General features: G+C 33.8%; 1 protein-coding gene and 1 long non-coding RNA gene across 2 annotated transcripts; one reads left to right on the top strand and one right to left on the bottom strand.

Moving 5' to 3' along the window:
* Positions 1-400: 400 nt before the first annotated feature.
* LOC136071314 (uncharacterized) lies at positions 401-1,557 on the bottom strand. Its single transcript, XR_010632590.1, has 3 exons — positions 1,203-1,557; positions 715-840; positions 401-610 (listed from the first exon to the last, which is right to left on the bottom strand). It is a non-coding gene; the product is annotated as an uncharacterized LOC136071314 (long non-coding RNA).
* An 11,830-nt stretch (positions 1,558-13,387) lies between these two features.
* Positions 13,388-16,643, top strand: LOC111990941 (uncharacterized). Its single transcript, XM_024022713.2, has 3 exons — positions 13,388-14,347; positions 15,613-15,798; positions 16,022-16,643. The coding sequence occupies exons 1-3, from the start codon at positions 13,883-13,885 to the stop codon at positions 16,298-16,300; spliced, it is 930 nt and encodes a 309-aa protein (XP_023878481.1). The 5' UTR covers positions 13,388-13,882; the 3' UTR covers positions 16,301-16,643.
* The last annotated feature ends 6,525 nt before the right edge of the window (positions 16,644-23,168 follow it).

Raw genomic sequence — 23,168 nt, 5'->3', positions numbered from 1 at the left:
TAATATATAGATAGATTAAATCCATAATAAAGTTGACTAGCCAACATGATCTTGAAATTATGTGCATGGTATCTACTGTGTGCCCTATCTTTTCAAGCATGATCATCAGATTACTTTTGTTATTGAAAATTAGGCAAACGTAGCATTGTTATGTAATTTACACTGATATAGCCAAATCGACAATCCCTCTATTTTATGAGCTCAAGCTTTGAAAAATGGGAAGCAAGTGAAAAATAATTCTTATTATTTGTAGAAAATTATTTTACATCTACAACTAAAGTTGGTATTTAATTGTCCAAGCATAATATATAACAATAGATTTAATACACTAATACAAGATTGTAGGAAATTATTTGAGCTACTCACGCGTATAAAAGAAACATATAGAATTACAGAGTTGTGGGAAAAATATATCATGTTCCATATTTTGAAAGTCAATCTCTCATAACTTTCCTTTTGGACTGGAAGATTGAGGCTTATGCTAATTTCTTTCCACAGCTGAATCCATGACCAGCCAAATGGGTTATTTTCTTTGAGATTGATCTTGATCTACCTTCCTCATAAATGGTTTGTGTTAATCTTCTAGTCTTATGCAGAGTTCGAATTTGGCCTAAGGTATAATGAACAATATAAAATAAAATTTTAGAATAAAAGCAACATTATAATTTTATCAAACAATTTGTAAGCATGTAACTAAAATGCAGTTACCATTACCATTAGAACAATATTTCTAACGTAAAGACCATCAATTACATACAGTTGGGTTGATGTTTGTGTAGAAAATGCCTGAGAAGTTCTTGGAGGACAGTTGCTTATTCTGAAATTGTGGTGCAACACTGTCTGCAATAAGTAAGCACACCATCACATAGCTATGAAAAAAACTATGTACATGTTATGTAATATTACCAATTGCGTCACATTTAGTTCATAATTCATTTTGTCACCATGCTGATATCTTCTAGGCTTTCATTCTTCTAAACTTTTTATTCATATTCATTGTTGTACATATCTGTTTTTATTGCATTCCACATGTTTGATGAAGTCCCTCTTAGACTTAATATGTGATGTTTGGGTTCAATTTTTCCCACTACATACCGTGATAAATCTATATAATTTATTCGAGTCCAATTTAGTAACATCATAGACACAATAGCAAGCAATGAAACACATATTGCAAGATTTGAATATTTATATGAGCTTACCAATAAAATCTATTGTGGCCCAATTCATTGTCGAATAAAATCTAAGCCAAGAATCAATATTCGTTCAATGGAAGATCAAACACAAACATTTTTTTTGGAAAATTTGATAGTTGCAAAATGGGTTAGATTGTAAGAGATGCTGATGAAAAAAGGAGGGTTCTTTTCAATTTCTGAAGACGCAAAATTGGTTTGCGATTTTGGATTTTCTTCTTCCTATGTCTGTTGGTTTGGAACGGAACATGCAAGATGAAAGAAAGAGGGCCGAATTTGGTAAACTACACAAAAAGAGTATTCGAAACAGAAGTTGAGGCTTACGAAGTCTCTACTTCTCTCTCTGTATCTGCGTTTTTTTTTTTTTTTTTTTTTGGGAGTATTGGAATATATTTAACCGGTTATTTTTCTTTTTATACTAAGGGAGTGTGAGGCTATCAAACAGTGTGTTAACGTTATGAGGCTTTTATATATAGTATTAGATTTATATGTTATATGTGTGTGTGGGTGTGTGTGTGTGGGTGGGTGAGAGTGTGTGTGTTTGTTATATATGTATATTGTTATCATGTTATAATAACCTTTTGTTATAAAACCATTGATTCAAGAAAAAAAAGTAAAGTCAGTGATTGTTAAATGTATTATTTATTTATGAATGAGTGTGGTTATATGGGTTAATAATTAATATAAGGTTAATAATTTATAATAAAAAATAACAAATAAATAATGACAACTACATAAAAATAAAAATGTTATATAAACTTAACAAAATAAAATAGTCACATCTACATTGACAATAGATAATGACAATTGATAATAAACTATCATGTGACGATTTTAAAATATAAAAATTCATAGAAAGAAATTGTAAAATTTCATGTATTTGTGTTTTTTTTTAATAACACAATATATACAAGTTCTCTTTTTATTAAAATTTGTTTAATTTAAGCTTTTTAATGACCCCACTCAAGAAAATTCCTAAAGCCGCCGCTGATTTTCTCTCTTCCATTTTCTATCCTCACAATTTTCACCCAACTAAACAGACTCTCAATGCACCATTTGGTTCAATGAAAAACCTTATGTGAAGATGATTTTTGGCATTTTCTTATGTTGCCTCATAAGCTTTTGAAATCCCATAATTTTACACCTCAATGTGTGTGTATATATATATATATATACCCTATTTTCTCTCTTCCATTTTCTATCCTCCCAGTTTTTATCCCAATCAAGCAGACTCTAGCAGTTTAACGCTCTATTTGTTTCAATGGAAAACTTCATGTGAAGATAGTTTTTTGCATTTTTTTATGTTTAAAACTATCTCATATCTTTCCATATTTACTTAAAGCATTCTCATCAGGTGTGCCAAATGCCAAATATTTGGCATTGGGCACACCAAACACTACTGTTCAAGCTTCATTAGCTGCTCTAAATGTTCTATAATTTTAGAACATGCTACAGTACCGTCTCAAATATGAGACGGTACGGACACAAATGCCATTTCAGAATAATAATTTTTTATTCAACATTTTCTCTCTCCTCTCAATATTTAATTCAACGTTTTCTCTCTCTTCTCACTATTTTCTTTCTCTCCTGCCAATGTTCTCTCTCTCTTTCTTCTTCAGATCACCCTCCCTCACCCTCAAATCAACAGTGATCAAGCCGCCAATCACCGATCAAGCCGCTGATCACCGATCAAGCCTCACCGATCAATCCGTCTCATCGTTCTATGTACGCCATCGTTCAACGATACAGCGGCCTCACCGATCAACAATACACCATCGTTCTACGTCTCTGTCTAGCATTCCCATCACCCTCTCGCCACGCCGATCTCAGGTTTGTGGGTTTGTGCCAGTGGATGTGGATGTTGGTTTGTGTTGATTGGTGGGTTTGGATGTGGGTTTGTTTGGTTTGGTGGATGTGGGTTTGTGCCGATCTCTCTGGCTGTGTTTTTTTTTTTTTTTTTTGAGGTGGCGTTGGTGGATGTGGTTTGTGCCGGTGATGGCTATCGGTGTTGTTGCGGCAGTGGTTGTTGGTAGCCGTTGTTGCGGCAGTGGTGGTTGTGCCGTTGTTGTTGTTGTTGTTGTTGTTGAAGATGATGATGAGGATGATAGAGAGTAATTAATATATTATTTTAGTGTATAGTAAATATTATTTTAATGAATAGAATTGAAGTATAGAACATCTGATAAATGGTATGTTGTAAAATGGTGTGTTAAAATAATAAAGTAGGTTTTTGGTGTGTTAAAATGGCATTTTTTATGAGAGAGCTGATGAGAATGCTCTTAGTAGGAGATAGAATTGTTTTCCACTAAAATTTTTTAGAAAATAATTTTATCTCACAAAATTTTCCAAAAAATATTAATGTCAAAACAAATAAAGCCTATACAAGAATAAAAGGAAACCCTTTAAACACTTCAGAAAACTTTTCAAATTAATATAAGAAAACATCGCACCTGGTTTTTCATTGATTCCAGGTGATCATACGGGCATGTTTGATACATTGTACATTCTATTATAATAATTGCATGGAAATAAAAATAAATCAGTAGAATAGAAGCAATTATAATAGAACAACTATTATTATTTATATGTTTTGTGAGTCTTGTGACAATAAAAGAGTAGAACCCTAATTTGTATTCCACAATTGATACAACATGATAAGATAAAATAATATTTTAGTGAAATATTATAAAATAAATTTATTAATAAAATTGTATTTCACTTATTGTATGTTTAGCTTAGCATCCTATTATGTTTAAATTGAAAATTTATATTATTAATTTTGTTTTTGTTTGTTCAAAATTATTGTCTTCATAAATAGTTAAAAAAGAAAAAATTGCAAATTGCAAATTACACCCCTAAAGTTTAGAGATGCTTAGATTTTATACCCTGAAGTTTCAGAATTTGGAATTTACCCCCTAAAGTTTAGGGATGTTTGGATTTTACACCTTAACCTTTCAGAATTTAGATTTTATCTTCTAACGTTTCAGAATTTAGATTTTATTCCCTAAAGTTTGGGGTGTTTGGATTTTACACCCCCAGATTCTGAAACTTTATAGTGTAAAATTTAAACACTCCCAAAATTTAGAGATGTAAAATCCAAAAAGTTCTAAAATTTAGGAGATAAAGTTTAAATTCTAAAATATTAAAGTGTAAAATCCAAACATCCCTAAATTTCAAAGAGTAAAATCTAAGTTCTGAAACTTTAGGATTTAAATTCAAACACCCCAAACTTCCCTCAAACTTTAGAGAAATAATTTGTAATTTACCCAAAAAAAAAACTATAAATATTATAGTCTAAATTCACATGTTTGAATATCACTTGGACGTTTTCAAAAATGTGCTTTTAAATTTTAATCTTTTGAACGTTTTCAAAATGGTGCAAAAATTGAACAGATGTTAAATAAATAACGATCGATATTTGTTGGGTCCAACCACGTGGACCCATGCCCATCTCAATCCACTTCCGGCTTGCAGCACAAGTGTGGTAGAAGGCCCACTTGGGTAAGGCTTCCTTAATAGCCAATTTCCTTGTGTCTATATATATATATATATATATTTTGTCCATTAGTACTTTTGGACTGTATTTAGAAACTTGAATTTGGATTTGGATTTATATTTTATATTAATTAATGAATTTGATTTCAAATTCATACTTTTGGACTGTATTTAGAAACTTGAATTTGGATTTGGATTTATATTTTATATTAATTAATGAATTTGATTTCAAATTCATTGATTTTAAGGGGCTATTTAGTTTGTATTGAGATTGTATTCATTTTCTATTTTCCTTTTTTTATTCATTTTCTATACTCAAATCTTATACTCATTTTTTGTTCATCTATTTTTTAATTTGGCATCATTTTCTAATTTGTCTTCCCTTCACTTTTTTTTTCTCTAACAACTACCAACAAATAGAGAGAAAAAATGTTCTTTAATGTGACAAGATGATAATAGTGAGACCTATAGATTTAATTTTTTTACAAAAATGTCACTATATTCATTTTCAAGAAAATGAAAACACCAAAAAATTTTATTCAGTTTTTGTATTCAAATCCTAACTTTTTTTATACTAAAAATGAAAACTGAATACAAATACAAAGTCAAACAAGGGCTTTAGTGGTCAGTCCTACAAAAAACTGAAAATGAATATAGAATACATTCCTTTTTTGCTCAAACTAAACAGGCCCTAAAGGTTTTTAAATCCTTGGTGGATTTAGGGTTTGTTTGGATATTACTTATTATTGAACACTGAAAACTAAAAATACTATAGCAAAATAATTTTTAAATATGAATAGTGCTGTGTGGGACCCAATTTTAAAGTTTTTTTTTTAATATTATATTTGCAGATCCCGTGAACAGTTCATAGGACCTGCATATAAAACGTCAGATGCAAACTTAGCCCTTTTCAATGCAATCCAAATGGTGGCTCAGATTCTAATCACCCAAATCTAAATTCAAATGTCCAAATCATGCCATCCAAATGGACCATTGAAGTATATGTAGATAGAGAGAATGACCTTCATGCGCAGAATTGAGCTAGCCTTTCTTGACAGTGGTCGTGATCGACAATATTGTGGTTGTGGTTTTGGTTGGTGAGAAAGTGATGAAGAGGTGAAAATAATGAAACGTTACCTGGTTGCAACATCGTTGATTGTAAATCAATCGAAGATCTAGTGTGGGGTTGCTCAATTTTTGTCTGCATCATTTTAGATAACTTCCCTTTTTTTCGTCCTAAAAGTAAACAGCATCGTTCCTCTTTGTTATGCTTTTTTTTTTTTTGGTCCAGCTGAGATGGGCGACGTGGAATATGCTTGATAACTAGGATTTATATGAGTGAGTGATGTGGCATTATTTGATACATGAACTTTGAAAGTGTACTAAATTGACACTTCTGTATAGAAATTTTTCTCAACAACAAAAAATTTCTAATAGAGATAACGTGGCTAAAAAAAAATTAAAAAAAGATTTAGAAGTTTAAGGCTTTAAGCGGGTTTGTAACCAAATTGCCAAATTTATACAAATTTGGGGCTTTTTGTAGTATTGATATTTGATAATGCCAAATTGCCAAGTGTAGGACTGTAGGGTATGCAACCAATTTTCATGTTTGCAAATTTGACATAAACTTATGACACATATATAATATCTAAATATTTCAATAAAACTAGAATTCTTGTCAAAAGTTTCCAAGTTTAACTTTGAAATTATTATTATTTAAAAAATACTTGAGAATCTTAAATATGGACCGTTATAAGTTTTATCAAAATTTTATATTTTGATGTAAAGATTAATAATTTGTATTTATCATAATTTAGAAATTTATTTTTTTCAAACAAATAAAAAGGATAAACTTTGGAGATAAGCCGTAATTGTATTTTTTTGTTTAACGAAAAAAAATCCTAAATTTTAGGAATTCTTTATTTAAATTTAAAATGAAATTTGTTATTTGATATTTATGACTCTATTTCTAAATGAAATTACCCTTCGTTAATGAGAATATTTTTGAACCACATAAAAGTCCAGTTGAAAAAGGGGAATCCTCTTATATATAGTAAGTATATATATATATATATGTATGGCGATCCAAAAACCATTCTTATCCTATGTAAGATTTATAGATTTCAAAATTTTAAACTATGTTCAAGTAGGCAGTTTATGAGTCAATTTTTCATTCATTTCTTAATGGTTCACAAAGAAAAGCACTTGAGCCTACTTCAAAGGACATATAAGTCCTACATTTTATTTTGTCTCTAAATGGCTACCCAAACACTTGAAAAACAAAACAAAAAAAACAAAACAAAACAAAACTCATTTTTCAACAATTTACGCACTAGAAAATTTGTAATCTATAACCTAAGGTATTTTTATTTATTTATTTTTTTTTTTGAAAAAGAATCTATAACTTAAGTTAAATGAGACAATATGAATAGGGACAGAGATTATTGGACTTCCGGGTTGAGTTGGGGTTAAAGAGAGGAATGAGACTTAACAAGGTTGTGTGTAGCATAACTTGCCCCACCTCTCTTAAAAGTTATCATGGCTTTTGAGTGGAGCTGTGATATACTTTTGTATTAAAACCTCTTTTCCTCTCCCTTTGTGTGTGTGTGTTTGTTTCTTTAAAAAAAAAAAAAAAAGGTTGGGGAGAGATTTTTTGACATCCTTTAACTTGACTTAGTTGGAACTAAGTTGATTTTTCATTGATGAAGCAAGCTTCAATTGGGCTAAATGGGAAATTGTAAGGATTTATACATTAAGATATTGCACTGTATCTGATTCTATAGTTCAACCTTTACTTCTTATCATAGTTTTAAAAATAGGATAGGACTAGCCTGTTTAACTGGGAATTGAACCCTAAATTAATAGGGTAAAAACAATATAAAAAGGTAGTTCAATAAAACAAATCATTGGTTCAACTGAAAATTGAACATTTTTCAGTTTTTAAAACCATCCTCCTTATAGCCAAGTTTGGATTTTTTTTTTTTTTTTTTTAAGTTAAACTTAAGTACAACTTCTTAGGTGTAGCACATTAAATTATCCAATTGAATTCAAACACCTAATTTGCAATGAATTAGTTAGTTCTTGAAAAGTTTAATATTATTTGTACTTTATTGGACATTACAACTATATATTTATATTTAATTGTATAACCTAGAATATTTGTATATAAGGAATTGAGTAAAAAATTAACTTTAGATTAGTTTTGGAATTGATTCCTCTCCTCCTTGCTTAAAAAAATGAAAAGACAAAGTAATGAAAAAGACAAAAGATGCTAATGTTTATTTGGTGGGATAAGGAAAGTATTCGATTAATATTTTTTTTTTTGAGAGAAAGGTAAGTCAATTTTATTCAGATAAATCAGACTGAAAAACATCAACTAAATCTTGTGGTAGTTCTTCTAACCACACATCTGTATCAGCAGCTAAAACTGCTCTATGTGCAAGGGAGTGGGCCAACATATTGCCTCCCCTACGTGTATGCATAAAAACACACTTTTGCATGGCAGCACCTAAGGACTTAATATCACTGATAATGTGGCCCATCAAAGTTCTATTGGGCCTTGGGTTGTTGAGGGCCTGTATGACGTTCAAGGAGTCACCTTCCACTTCGGCCTTAAAGATGCTGATCTCTTGGGCGAACACAAGAGCACGCCTAGCAGCCAGAGCTTCCACCATGTCCACCGATCCTGGCAAGGAGATTTTCTGACTAAGGGCCGCAATGATCAGCCCATACTCATCTCGTATGACAATGCCCAGACCAGCCAGCGACTTATCCTCAAACACAGCCCCGTCAAAGTTGATCTTGAACAGTCCTGCACCAGGTGGCTTCCATTTTACTTTCTCCTGTGGGATGGGAAGCCGTGTAGGAGTAACTTGCACATCCATGAACTCCTGCAACAACTCCCTCGCTCTTTTCACAGTGACTCCGACGTCCCAAACCGGCTGCCTTTCCCTCAGATTGTTGCGTCGAGTCCAAATGCACCACGCCACCATCGAAAAGAGCGCCGCTGTACTTGAAGATAACTCCGTGAGCACAAAGGTCATCAAATCACCAAAGCATCTGAAGGTTCTTGTGCGTGGGTGGTGGAAAGCTTGGTCCGAAAACCATATGCTCTTAGCGTGATCACATAACCATAAGCTATGAATTACATCTTCAGGACACTCATCGCAAAGGCTGCACCTATTATCAGGTAGGACATGTCTTGCACAGAGGTTGAACTTCGTGGGTAGAGACTCATTTGACGCTCGCCACATGAAGTGCTTAACTTTGTTGGGGACCTTTAGCTTCCAGATACCACTCCATAGGATCTTTGAGGCTTCTGGATTGGACGAACCCGCCTGGGATGAGAGCGCTTCATTAGCCAAAATCTGGTAGGCACTCTTGACTGAGTAACCTCCATCTGCGGTCCACGGCCAAGTAAGTAAGTCCGAGTCAGTTCGAAAACTAACTGGCATGTTCTTTATACTCTCTGCCTCCCAAGGGAAGAAAATTTGATCAATAAGGCCTGAATTCCACATCTTCGTTCCAGCTATAAATAAATCCTTAACTACAGCCAGAGATGAATCTAACTGAGGAGTAAGGATTTTGCCACCCCCCGAAGTGTCCAACCACCTATGCTTCCAAATATCTATTGAAGAGCCATCTCCAATACGCCATCTAGCACCCTTGCAGATAACATCCCTTGCATGCATTATACTTTTCCATGCAAAGGAGCTACGTGGGTTGATTTCAGCATCAAGGATACAACCCGAAGGGAAATATTTTGGTTTGAACACTTTGTAAAGCAAAGTATCTTTTTCATGGCAAAATCTCCACACCTGCTTACCAAGGAGTGCATCATTGAATTGTCGAAGATCTCGGAACCCCATACCTCCAAGGGATTTTGAGGAACACAGTGTCCTCCACTTCACCCATTGCATTTTCCTTGTATTATCTTGATTTCCCCACCAAAATTTGCGAATCATAGACTCTATGTCTTTGATCAACCCAAGTGGCAATCTAAACACATTCATAGAATAGGTAGGGATAGATTGGATCACAGCCTTAATCATAACTTCCTTCCCTGCTTGAGATAGTAGTCTCTCTTTCCACCCTTGCATCTTATTCCATATTCTCTCCTTGATCTGATTAAAGCATGCTTTCTTCTGCCTCCCCACAAAGGACGGCAACCCCAAATATTTATCATAGTGCTTTATGGCTGGCACTCCTAAAAGATCCTTGATCTCCTGTTGCACTTCTTCAGGCGTATTCCGACTGAAGAATAAAGTGGTCTTGGACTTGTTCACCTGTTGGCCTGAAGCCATTTCATACCAATCAAGGAGGAGCTGAATTTTTTGGCATTCAATTGCATTAGACCTACAAAACAAAAGGCAATCGTCTGCAAAAAACAGGTGAGTAATCTTTGGACCCTGTCGGCATAGAGATAGGCCCGTAATTTCCTTATCCTCTGCTGCTTTGCATAAAAGAGCATTTAGTCCCTCTGCACAAAACAGGAAGAGAAAAGGAGAAAGAGGATCGCCCTGCCTCAAACCACGTGAAGGCTGAATAAAGCCTTTGGGCTCTCCGTTAATGAGTATGGAATATGTAACTGTAGATACACACTGCATAATCATTTCCACCCAAGATTCTGAAAAGCCCATTCTCAAAAGAATCTTCTCCAAAAAACTCCATTCCACCCTGTCATAGGCCTTGCTCATATCAAGCTTCATGGCCATATACCCCTCTCGTCCTGTACATTGAGAATTCATGTAATGCAAAGACTCGAAAGCTATCAAGATATTGTCAGTGATAAGTCTATCAGCAATGAAAGCACTTTGAGCCTCTGAAATTATAGAATTTAGGATGGGTTTGAGTCTATTTGCAATAACTTTACTAATGATTTTATAAAGCACATTGCATAAACTGATGGGTCTAAATTCAGTAACACTTTCAGGATTGCAAACCTTAGGGATTAAAGTAATGAAAGTGTGATTAATGGATTTGAGGAGAGTACCAGAATTCAAGCAGGATAGGACAGCTTCAGTGACTTCTGTGCCTATGTTTTGCCAAAAGGACTGGTAAAAAATAGGTGGCATCCCATCTGGACCCGGAGCTTTTAAAGGTGCCATTTGTTTGATAGCTACATCCACCTCTTCCTTGCTGTAGGGCTTCACCAATTCGACATTCATACTATCAGAAACAACCTTATTTACTCCCTCCAAAATTCGGTCAATGTTATGGGCATTTGATGACGTAAAGAGCTTGGTGTAAAAATCAACAAATATTGAAGACACCACCTCTTCCTCTGCCTGCCATATCCCTTCATCATCTTTGATTCCCTTTATAAAATTCCTTCTTTTCCTTTGGGTAGCCACCGCATGAAAATACTTAGTATTCTTGTCTCCTTTTGCCAACCATTGTGTTCTTGCTCTCTGTTTCCACATTCGGCTTTCCTTGTCCAACAGAATATTGAGTTCACGTTTGAGAGTGACCACTACCTCATAGTCTCCACCATTGGCAGCCACTTCTTCCGCTTTCCATAGTAACTCCTTCTTCCTAACAATTTGAGACTTTATACTTCCAAAGTGCTCCTTACTCCAAGACTTTAACATTTTCTTACACTTCTTCAGCTTCTTAGTTACCTTAAACATTGGAGTCCCTTGATGATCAACTTGCCAAGCTCTCACCACCGTATCACTACATCCACTGTCGGTCAGCCACATCTCTTCAAACCTGAATGGACGTCTACTCCATCGTTGGGCTTCATTGTTGGGATTGAAAGTAAGGCTGATAGGCCTATGATCCGAAGAATAGCAATGAAGGTGGCGGACTGTAGCGGCTGGAAACTTTGATAACCAATCATAGTTGGCTACTCCCCTGTCAAGACGCTCCCAAATTGAATGCCCATGTCTTCTACCCTGCCAGGTAAATTCTGGACCTATAAAACCAAGATCCATGAAACCACAAAAATCTAAAGTGTCTCGAAAAGCTTGCATCTGGGCATGTGGCCGAAGTCTTCCACCTCTCTTCTCTTCCATGTGTAAAAGTTCATTAAAATCACCCATGCAGCACCATGGTAAATGTGGCTTTGATTTTAACATACGAAGCATACTCCACGCATCATCCCTATTACTGACTTCAGGTTCCCCATAAAACCCGGTAAACCTCCACGCATCCTCTGTTCCACCATTTACAACCGCATCGATATGGTTTTTTGAAAAGCTGTCAACCCACACAGCATCCTCTGCCTTCCACAAGAGAGCCAAACCGCCTCCTCTACCATCATTAGGAACCATAAACAAACCAGCATACTTCATTTTGTACTTTATATTTTCTAACTGCTTCTTCCCAGACCAGGTTTCTGACAAAAAAACAATTAGGGGAGCTTGTACTCGAATAAAATTTTCGAGCTCGTCCTCTGCCCGTGGGTTCCCAAGCCCACGGCAGTTCCAAGCTAGACAACTCATGGCTCTCGGCGGGGCTGCTGAGCAGCCTCCACCGTTGGCAAAGGGTTTGTATTTGAACCACAAAGTTTTTTTCCTGCATGCCCTGTTTCACTACTATCCTCATATTCACGTACTGTTCGTTTCTTCAAGAAAGACACTGTCTGGGTTTCAGTTGGAGGTCTTTCCTGAACCAATCTCTTCCAGCTACAGGTTTTGGAAATGTTTTCGTGTGGGCTGCCTTGTAAGGAGTCCAACAGAACCAAATTTGAAGGAGATTCCGAGCCCTCCATTTCCTTGCTATTTGGTTGGCCCATAGGCTGCTTCATGGCTATCTCAGGCCCAATTTGACTTGAGCCCACTACTGTATAAAAGACAAAATAATTAAATATCAAAAACATATTTATAACCCCAAAGTTAAAACAGAAAATAAAAAGAAAGAGAATAGTATTATTTTTGTTGGTCACTTATTAGCATAATAGCATGTTCCATAAACCTCCTAATAAAAACAAAATGAGTGGAGCAAGATAAAATATTATAAAATAGTAAAAGTGAGTCAAGTGACCACTGACCATGGACGGATCTAATCTAAAGAAAAAAAAAGGAAGAAGGGTAAATTACAACTTACTCGCACGTAGTTCGACCGAAATTTAAGTTACTTACTTGTGGTTTGAAATTTGATATTTTACTTACCTAATATTAGTTTAATTAGAATTTTTTAACTCACATTTGTTAAAAACATGACTAAATATGTAATTTTGCTCCACTTTTATTCCTTTCTTCTAAAAACAAAATATATATATATATATATATAAATATAAGATCAAATAAAATTCAAACGAATCAAGCAAAATGCTTACATCATAAGTTTTCAAATTACCGATAAACAACTTAATTTTCAGTAAAACTAAGGTTGATAAAGTTTCAAACTTCAAACTACAAATAAACAATTTAAATTTTAGTCAAAAGTACATAGTAATTTTTGAAAAGAAAAGAAGAAAAAATATCATAATATTTTTTCAACGAAAGCCGTTTGAGTCTAATTTTTTTTTTTTTTATTCGAATCACTAATCCTGTTAAAATGGTGACACATATCTAAAAATTGATACATATCACAATTTTAACAAGTCCAGTATTACTCGACGGAGTCGACGCTAGACCTAATATAGACACTTGTTCAACCGCACTATTATTATAGATAGGCTGCCGACACTTATTCCCGAACCTGCCACTATTTTTTAATTTAAGGCCTTTTGTTTTGTAGGCTTGGTACAAGCCTCTTCCTCCGAGCCTATTATATTACCCTGTTGCTCAACAAAGCATCAAAACGAGTGTCCTCGTTGCTTGTTGAGGAAAAAGAAAAACCTATCTGTCTCTCCCTTCTCACTCTGCTTTCATGCTCACAGAGAGGGACAAACAGTAGAGTCCGAGAGTGAGAGAGAGTGAGCAAGCTTTATTGTGGCTTTTCTTTTCTTTGTTTTAAAGAAATCTTTGTTACCATTTGCTATAACAGTTCAAAAACCATCTTTACCATTAGCATCTTTAGGCTTTAGCTCAATCTTTTGCTACCGAATTCTCTGCTTACTGCTATTTTCTTGATTACCAATTTGGAATTTCTTTCAGAAAAATTCTGGGTCTCAAACAATTCTTTCTAATTTTGTGAATTTTGGTAAATACTTTGTTTTTCTTTTTCTTTTTTTTTTTCAAGAGTCTGTGCAAGCACATGAACTAAAGCTTTCAAATTCAATTGCTTTGTAACTCTTTTAAGCAATCATGCTTTCGGCAAAATCTGAGTCTGATATCACTAGCTTAGCTCCATCATCACCTTCAAGGTCTCCCAAGCGCCCTGCATACTATGTACAGAGCCCTTCAAGGGACTCCCACGATGGAGACAAGTCCTCTTCAATGCAGGCCACTCCAATCTACAACAACAGCCCAATGGAGTCTCCTTCGCACCCGTCTTTCGGGCGCCACTCGAGGAACTCCTCTGCCAGCCGGTTCTCGGGTATTTTCCGTTCATCTTCCGGGAGAAAAGGAAGCAGGAAAAGGAATGACAAGGGGTGGCCTGAGTGTAATGTGATCATGGAGGAAGGTGCTTATGACGATCTACAGGATAAGGCGTTTACAAGGCGGTGCCAGGCTATGATTGCTCTGTTTAGTTTTGTGCTGTTGTTCACCACGTTTTGCTTGATTATATGGGGAGCTAGCCGGCCTTTCAAGGCAGAGATTACAATGAAGGTATGCTAGTGAGTTTAGTTCTGGTAAAGAAAATTTTGGAGCATGAAAATGGTGGAGATCAACTTTCTAGTAACTATAACTATATTTTAATGATGTTGAATATGTCTTTAGAGTGTTAAAATCATTATAAATTTGCAAGAATTTGATGTTGATTGCTTTATTCCTTCTCATTTTAAGTGTCACTGACTTGTGAGGCTAATATGGGAAAATGGCCATAGTTTCAAAATCTTCAAAGAGAAGTCAATTATTTGGGTTAGACTTCAAAGAAGTAGCATATAGAGCAGAATTGTTTCAATTGCTAGATTCAGAGAAACCCTAAGTGCACACAATAATGAAGAAATGGAAGATAATATAAAATAAGGCTATGGAAAAAGTTTGATTACTTGGTTAGGTACATATTAAGGGAAAAAAATAATAGAATAATCTAAGTAGGCAATTATTGTAGGGACCCTTGTGAATGGACTGATGGTTGACAGGTATTACTGCTATATGTGTAGCTTATATATCTATTACGCAATGGTTGTGTTCCTTAGATTTCCGTACTTTACTTCCTACAAATTCTATTGGCACCTTCAAATCAATTATCAGTTCAAGTGCAAGGTCAATCTCCAGATACAAGGGAATTAATACTTGGTTCATACATGCCTTCAAAATTGAGTAAATTGGATGTATTTTTTTAATAGAAGGAACTAATTCCAGAATCGGTTCTGATCTTTTAAGCAATTAGCATAATTTCATGTAGATGGGGCAGGCTTTACAAAAGGACCTATCTCCCCCAGTCAATGGTGTCAACCTTAGTATGAAATGCAAAGCACTGATTAGCTTTGATTTGATATTTACCATTGAGCTATCTGATATCATTCAATACCTCATGCTCTTGAAAAACTTTTTGGTAAAAAGCAGAAAGCATGCACTTCATAAGTTCATATGGTCTTAATTCTTTGAAAAGCTATTTGTGTGTCTGAGAAATAAGCTTCTCATGGACCTTTTAATCATTTTTCATAATTGGACATTCACAACTACACTTTCTTTCCCATAATGGTGTTTTATAGTTTGACTTAATATATATACACAGTTGAATCTCACATCATTGCATCTTAATCTCCATGGGAGCAAGATAATTAAGCTCTCAAGTGGCTTTATCTCTCTCTCTCTCTCTCTCTCTCTCTCTCTCACACACACACTTGAATTAGTTCTCTCTTCTGAGAAATTACTTCTTTTCTATGTTAATTGCGTACATCCTAATTGAAGATATGATCTTGCAGAGCTTGGCAGTAAATAACTTGTATATTGGAGAGGGTTCAGACTCCACTGGGGTTGTAACAAAGATGCTGACAGTGAATGGCTCGTTGAGGATGACTATATACAATCCTGCCACATTGTTTGGCATTCATGTTAGCTCCAACCCTGTCAATCTCATATATTCAGAGATAACTGTTGCTAGTGGTCAGGTGAGAATTAAGTCAACAAACACCTCCACCTTTTTTGCCCCCTATAAAGTAAATCGGAAGTACTAAATGATGAAAGACTATTCAAATTACACTTTTGAAACTTTTGAAGCAACGAGGACATGGCATAAATTTCTTGAGCTAAAAAGTAAATCATAATTAAACCATAATAATTGTTTGGAAGCTTGAGTATAACATCTCTCATATCTGCCTCTATTATATGCAGTTGAAGAAATATTATCAGCCAAGAAAAAGTCATCGTACTGTATCAGTGAACTTGGAAGGAACTAAGGTTCCCCTGTATGGGGCTGGATCAAGTTTGTCAGTTTCTTCAAATGATCGTGTAGTTCCATTGACATTGAAATTTCAAATCCGGTCTCGAGGAGATGTGGTGGGGAAGCTGGTGAGAGTAAAGCACCAAAAGCAAATATCTTGCCCTTTGGTCATCGACCCCATTAGCACCAAACCAATCAAGTTCAAAAAGAATTCATGCAAATTTGAGTAATTGCCTATCCATTTGTTGCATCTAATACTCAAAGCTAGCAGTGTTGCTGAGCCTGAACTATCTGCAGGCAAATGTTGTCCAATCACATGAACTGCTGTTTGTGTTGCTGAGTCTCTGTGGTTTGTATTTGTGGGGAAGAAAAAGTCTGCATCGGAGAAATCTGTTCACGCATTTATATGTGGTTTACCCTTGTGAGGATTGTGCAAATAAATGTGTGTGTTTAGATATGGATGGTTCTGTATGAGGTGTAATGTATGGATTTGATGAAATTTGTGGGATATATATTAGTTTCTAAGGACAAATAAGATTGTTGCAAGAATAAAACACATTACACTTCCGTTGACCTTGTGTGAAATCTAGGGGGATAACTAAGGGGTATTTGTTCATGTCTGACACTGTTACTTATGAACTCCATCAAGTTTAGTAAACACAATAATTAGTTCTGTTACCTAGTAATCAAGATGGCATTCATAGCACGAGGTTGTATGGACAAGAAGAACTATGCAAGTTTATGAAAATAGCAATTCTAGTCAAATGAATACCTTTTTACTAATTTTGATTTTGGTGCCAAAAAATGATCTCATTGTGATGATTTCCTTGGTGAAGTTTTGGGGCTGTGGCACTTGATAGGAGATATTGTTTGCTTTGGTTTCCACAGGGTTGCCCAAAGACATTGAAAACTTTGAGTTCATATATTATAGGGCATGTTGGGTCACTCTCATGAGACAAACCATAAATATTTGGTTGAAGTTCAATTGAAATAAATTATGGTTCCTCTTAAGCATTTTGACGATATTAACTTTTGGAAATGCCAATTTGTCATATCTCATTGAGGCATTGGGGGTTTATAGTTAAATAATATTTCTAAGCTTATTACGTTAAGAGTTAGTTAGGGCATTCAATCAAAGGTATGGTATCACTTTTTGAGTATAAGCTGTAATTCTCACTTCTTACGAATGGATATCCTAAAAACTTAAAGCTGAAAGAAAGGGCAGAAATAAGGAAATAAAAAAAATATATTAAACAAAAAAAAAAGGAAAGGAAAATAGGGAAAAAAGAAATCCCACAACAAAAGAATAGCCTTTGGTGCTTCCCTTGGCCAATTTTTATGTCAGCACAGCAACTGAATTTTTAAGAGTGACCATAGCCAAATGCAAGCTAAGTTAGTACTCAAAAGGTTGGTCATTAGGTAGGTCGGGGGGTCAAATTTCAACTCGTTTTTGGTTTGATCTCTTCCTGATACATTTAAATTGACAAATCCTGAACTCAAACTTAAACAATAATCACTTAATGAGTTCTATCTGTCAGTCGTATTGAGATGAACATTTTGAGGCGGAGTACATTTTTACTATGTAACAAGCAGCTCAACCTTAGTGCCATGAATATTTGCAAATGCAATATTACTTTCTTTCTTTTTTCTTTTTCTTTTTTGTGTCCATTTGTTAGTGCACACTCTTTATTGCGCACAACCTACACAACAAGCCTTTTTTTTTACCTGTACCTGGTTTTGACCTAATAAGCAGCTCAACCTTAGTTCCATGACTATTTACCTTTTTTCTTTTTTTATTGAACCATTTTCAATGTATATTTATATGTTAAAGTTAAATTAGATTTTTATGTTGTAGATGAAAATACTAATGATGTTAACCATCAACTGCACATGTAATTCTTAAATATAAATATCTTTAGTTGTTTTTTTCTAGAGTTCATTGTAGATTTTTTCCTAATTAAGTACTTTTTTTTTTAATCTAGCATATTATATTTATTCTTATAACTCTATATATTTAGGTATTTTTATAAGTAATTGTTATTTCAAGTTTTATGCATAACATTTCCTCAACAACAAAAAAAAAAAAGGTTTTATGCATAATCTTAATGAGTTCTATCTGTCAGTCGTATTGAGATGAACATTTTGAGGCGGAGTACATTTTTACTATGCAACAAGCAGCTCAACCTTAGTGCCATGAATATTTGCAAATGCAATATTACTTTCTTTCTTTTTTCTTTTTCTTTTTTGTGTCCATTTGTTAGTGCACACTCTTTATTGCGCACAACCTACACAACAAGCCTTTTTTTTAACCTGTACCTGGTTTTGACCTAATAAGCAGCTCAACCTTAGTTCCATGACTATTTACCTTTTTTCTTTTTTTATTGAACCATTTTCAATGTATATTTATATGTTAAAGTTAAATTAGATTTTTATGTTGTATATGAAAATACTAATGATGTTAACCATCAACTGCACATGTAATTCTTAAATATAAATATCTTTAGTTGTTGTTTTTTTCTAGAGTTCATTGTAGATTTTTTCCTAATTAAGTACTTTTTTTTTTAATCTAGCATATTATATTTATTCTTATAACTCTATATATTTAGGTATTTTTATAAGTAATTGTTATTTCAAGTTTTATGCATAACATTTCCTCAACAACAAAAAAAAAAAAGGTTTTATGCATAACTGGGATATGCGTTTTAGTTGCCTCATTAATAACTACTAGTCGCTAACCCGTGCGATGCACGAGATATTTAAATTTAAAATTACACATATTTTAAAAAAAATAGAGAGTCTGGTATTAATAAACTAATTAAAAGTTAATAGAAAAATTATTTTATAATTTAAAATAGTTTCCCATAAGTATTGTATAAAAATCAATCAAGTAGGATGCATATTTTAAATAAATAAATAAAAAAAGAATGTATCAACAAAGTAGGATGCAAATTTAAATAAATAAAAAAGACAAAAGCAGCCACTGTCCACTATTACGGTTTTTTTATTTATTTATTTATTTAAAATATGCATCCTACTTGCACTACAGCACCATCATATGTATAGAGGTTATTACATGCCCTTGTTTAGTTTCTTATTAATGTAAATTGCCACTTTTAATATGAATAATGCACCTTCTCGCTCCATATTATTCTACTAATCAATCTGAGATTCCAAAATCGAGTAGGAAACATCTAAATCATTCCCGTATGGACTATACTTCTCCTTAAAAAATAAAAATAAAAATAAAAAACCTATGGACTATGTCACAACATTATATAAAATTGATTATTGATGACAGAAAATTTGTGATTTTGATGGTTAGGAATAAGCTCTTCTTGTTGTTGTTGATGACAATTTTTTTTTACAGAGTGGTTTTTCCAAGATCATATGAGGGTTTTATATATAAAATACATAGTAGTAAAAGTTACACCAAACTACTCTTGCACTCAAAAATTCAAAAAAAAAAAAAAAAATTCAAAAAAAAAAAATTCAAAACTACTCTAACAATTCCTTATAAGAGTATTGTAATCACGTCAGTAGATTAATTTCTATATCAGTTTTTAATCTGTGAACTTTTCTTTTCTTTTCTTTTCTTTCCTTGAACGAAACCAAGTACTGAGCAATATACTATATGTCTATATCATTCACTAAAAAAATAAACCCAGAAAAGAAAATGATCCAAAAGTACTTTAAGCAAGAGAGAGATCATACCTATAATGAAGCAGCAAAGTGAACTGTTTTTCTTTGATACGAACTCTGTTTAACACACATGACTATGTTGTAAAATAAAAGCTTTATATACGAAACAGATCATATTTGAAGATGAAGAACGGAACCGACTTTATTTTAATATACAGATTCAAATGGGCCAAGCTCAACACTATAAGGACCACCAGTCTGACTTTTCGCTTTTGCTTAAAAAAAATGGGAGAAAAAAAAAACGAATGAGAAGTTGCAAAAGGAAAGGTTGGAGAAGATGGTCCGAGAAATATCTCATCGGATAAACAAAGCACAGGTCAAATGTATATCCTATCATTCAAAATAACTTTTCAAGAAATCTCATTGATAGGGACATGTATTATGAATGTACAAGGGGATGGAAGCTCAAAAATATCTAAAGAAAAACTGCTGCAACTACATTGAATGTTCTGCAACTAACTTTATGGCCGCATTTATGTAGAGAAGACCCCTGAACAGTATTGCCTTGGCTACCCAACTCACAAAGGACCAGAGAGGGTATCCAATGGGACAAGCACTCAAGTAATAGTCTGGATGATCAACAAATAGAAGGCCAAGATCAATCAGGGGAGATATATAATGTAAGAAACCCCTGAAGAAAGAAAAATCAGAAAAAAAAAGAGAGAAAAACATTGTTGCAATCTAGAACAAACTTGTAATCCAACTTGAGAATCAATACAAAAGAACCAATCTCCTCGGGCTTTGCCAAGGACAATTTTCTTAAGTTTAACGTGTCTATCTTCATTCTCTTGTCATCAAGATCTACCTTATTTGTTGACTAATTCACTAAAGCCAATTTTTCAACCCATTCTCTATGAATTCATTGTTTTGGGCTTTTTAGGCCTAAGTTCATCCATCTTTTGGGCTAAATAATCAAATCTAGTCCTTATATAAGACAATTAGGGATGATCAAACTCATTGGGTAGCGGATTGGGTATTGGGTATAGGTATCCTCTCTTACCAAAACTTTTTGGAATCGGTATAGGTATTACCGACTAAACCTGCATTTTTTTTAAAATAAAATAAATAATAATAAACTTGTTTCCCTCTCTTATAGTGAAACAAAATCTTAAAAAAAATAAATAAATAAAATAAAAAAATAAAATACTCTTCCCATAAAAGATGTTATCAATAATTACTTTTAAATTCCTTTATTAGGTTAATGATTATATTATAATCAGTTACCGTAATTAAACTATACTTATTGTTATAGACTATTTACTATCCATTTGATTTAATAGTCAAATAAATAAGAAAACAAATCAATTAATAACATTTCAAACACCATTAAATATTATTTATATTACATGTTTTCGTAGCCTTTATACATACATAAATGTGCAGCAAAACGTAGTGATTGAAAGATAAATAAAAATAAATAAAAAGATTTAAAGAATATAAAATCAATATTTATTATTTTACCAAAACTATAATTTGGAAATTAAAAAGACGGAGTCAAATGTCATGAGAAATTTTAATGGACCTTCATCTCATTCTAATAAATTAAATAACCAAAAAATACTCATTAAATTTATGTCTTACTAGTTACATATTTACATAGATATCTTTTGCTTAATTGAATTTTTGTCTGTGATTATAATATAAATTTGATTTTCACATGTATGGAAAGTATTATTACTACTTATTCATTCTTTGTAAAGTCAAATCTCTTATATCATGATCTTGACTTTCACTTGTAGGGAAAGTATTGATGCCATTAGTATCATTACTTCCCATAAAATGCTAAATTTACATAATTTGCTCACAAAAATTTCTCAAGAATTTATGAGAGAATATGTTAAATAAGAACATATTACATCATTCTCCTGTTAGTCACTAATTGATTTTGTATGTGCATGTCAACCTTCCTATAAAATGCAGCAAAGAGTGGTACGTTGGCAACAAAAATAAGTGATATTGAAGCAACATTACCCATGCATGACAACTCACCAATTATTGCTCCTATTAACTCTAATTCCCAGCAATCCCAATGGCAAGTATTTAATGCGATCAATATTCCAAACAAGGAAAAACTCTCAACAACAGCAATTAGGGGTAATGAGCCGGATCAGTCTAATCAGCCTTCACACCGCACCATCTGGAAACCACCTCAATGCCCGATCCTGAAGGTGAACTTTGATGGTGCTATTTTGCGAGAACAAAATTTTGTGGTTGTGGGAGTTGTACCCGAANGCTTAAAAAAAATGGGAGAAAAAAAAAACGAATTAGAATTTGATAGGATATGAACAAATAAATTGTACAAGAATTTGGATAGTAATCAAATAAGATTTTTATCAACTTAGGAATTATAGGAGAAGAAGATAATTACACACATTGAGGAGAAAAAATAAATATATAAGATATAAAATCTAAAAAAAAAAAAATTAAAATAAAAAAAAAAGAAAATAATGTGTGACGTGAAAATTGTGGAAGCTCAAAAGTTTTCGGTTTTTAATAATGATAAGGGTCAGGTCGTAACATCCATGGATAAGAAAATCACTTTGCCCTACTCAGTTACTGTTGTGGAAGTGATTGTAGCTAAGAGAGCACTCAAGTTGGCTCTAGATTTCGGTCTCTCACCTATTGTCCTCAAGAGGGATTCCAAGAACACTATAGATGCCCTAAAGTGTGAGGGATCATTGCTGGCATACTACTGACACTTGGTAGACAATGCAAAGAGGTTAGCAAACCAGTTTGAATCCGTGGAGTTTAGTCATGTAAAAAGAGAGGGTAATAGTGTAGCTCACAATATTGCTAGACATGCGAGACATGTTAGTGAGTTATCGGTGTGGATGGAGGATGTTCCTTCACACCTCTCCGCTGTAATTCAAGCCGAATTGGCCTTTCATTAAATAAAATTATAGCACCCTTTCTAAAATTTAAAAAAAAAAATTAGAAAGTTTAAATTAGTTTGTTTGACACTTCAATTAGAATTGTTGTTTATAGCTTAGAGATTAAAAAAAATGTATTTGATATTTTAATTATTAGAACAAAAACAAAAAAAGCATGAGTGTTTTATTCGACAAGAGATGGGGTTGAAGACTTTTATAATTAAAAAGTAACTAAAAACAATGAAGTGATAAGTGGTTTGTGTATTTCCTCATTTTTTAAAGTGTTGTGCAAAAAAATAAATAAATAAATTGGGCTTGGGTTGGGTATGGGTATGTAGGGATGGTAATGGGGCGAGGCGGGGCCGAAGGATGGGGTTTTCGTCCTCACCCCGTATGATTTTGTCTTGCCCCATCCCCGCCCCGCCCCGCATGACTGGGAAAACCTTTCCACCCCATCCTCACCCTTTGGGGCCTCGCGAAGCCCCGCCCCACCCCGTAAAACTCTACTTTTTGTTAATTTGCCCTACAA

Source organism: Quercus suber, unplaced genomic scaffold (assembly GCF_002906115.3).
Source record: "Quercus suber isolate HL8 unplaced genomic scaffold, Cork oak 2.0 scaffold_301, whole genome shotgun sequence".
NCBI classification, from domain to species: Eukaryota; Viridiplantae; Streptophyta; class Magnoliopsida; order Fagales; family Fagaceae; genus Quercus; species Quercus suber.
The sequence above is the reverse complement of the archived record's forward strand: the minus strand, read 5'-3'. Positions and strand labels throughout refer to the sequence as shown.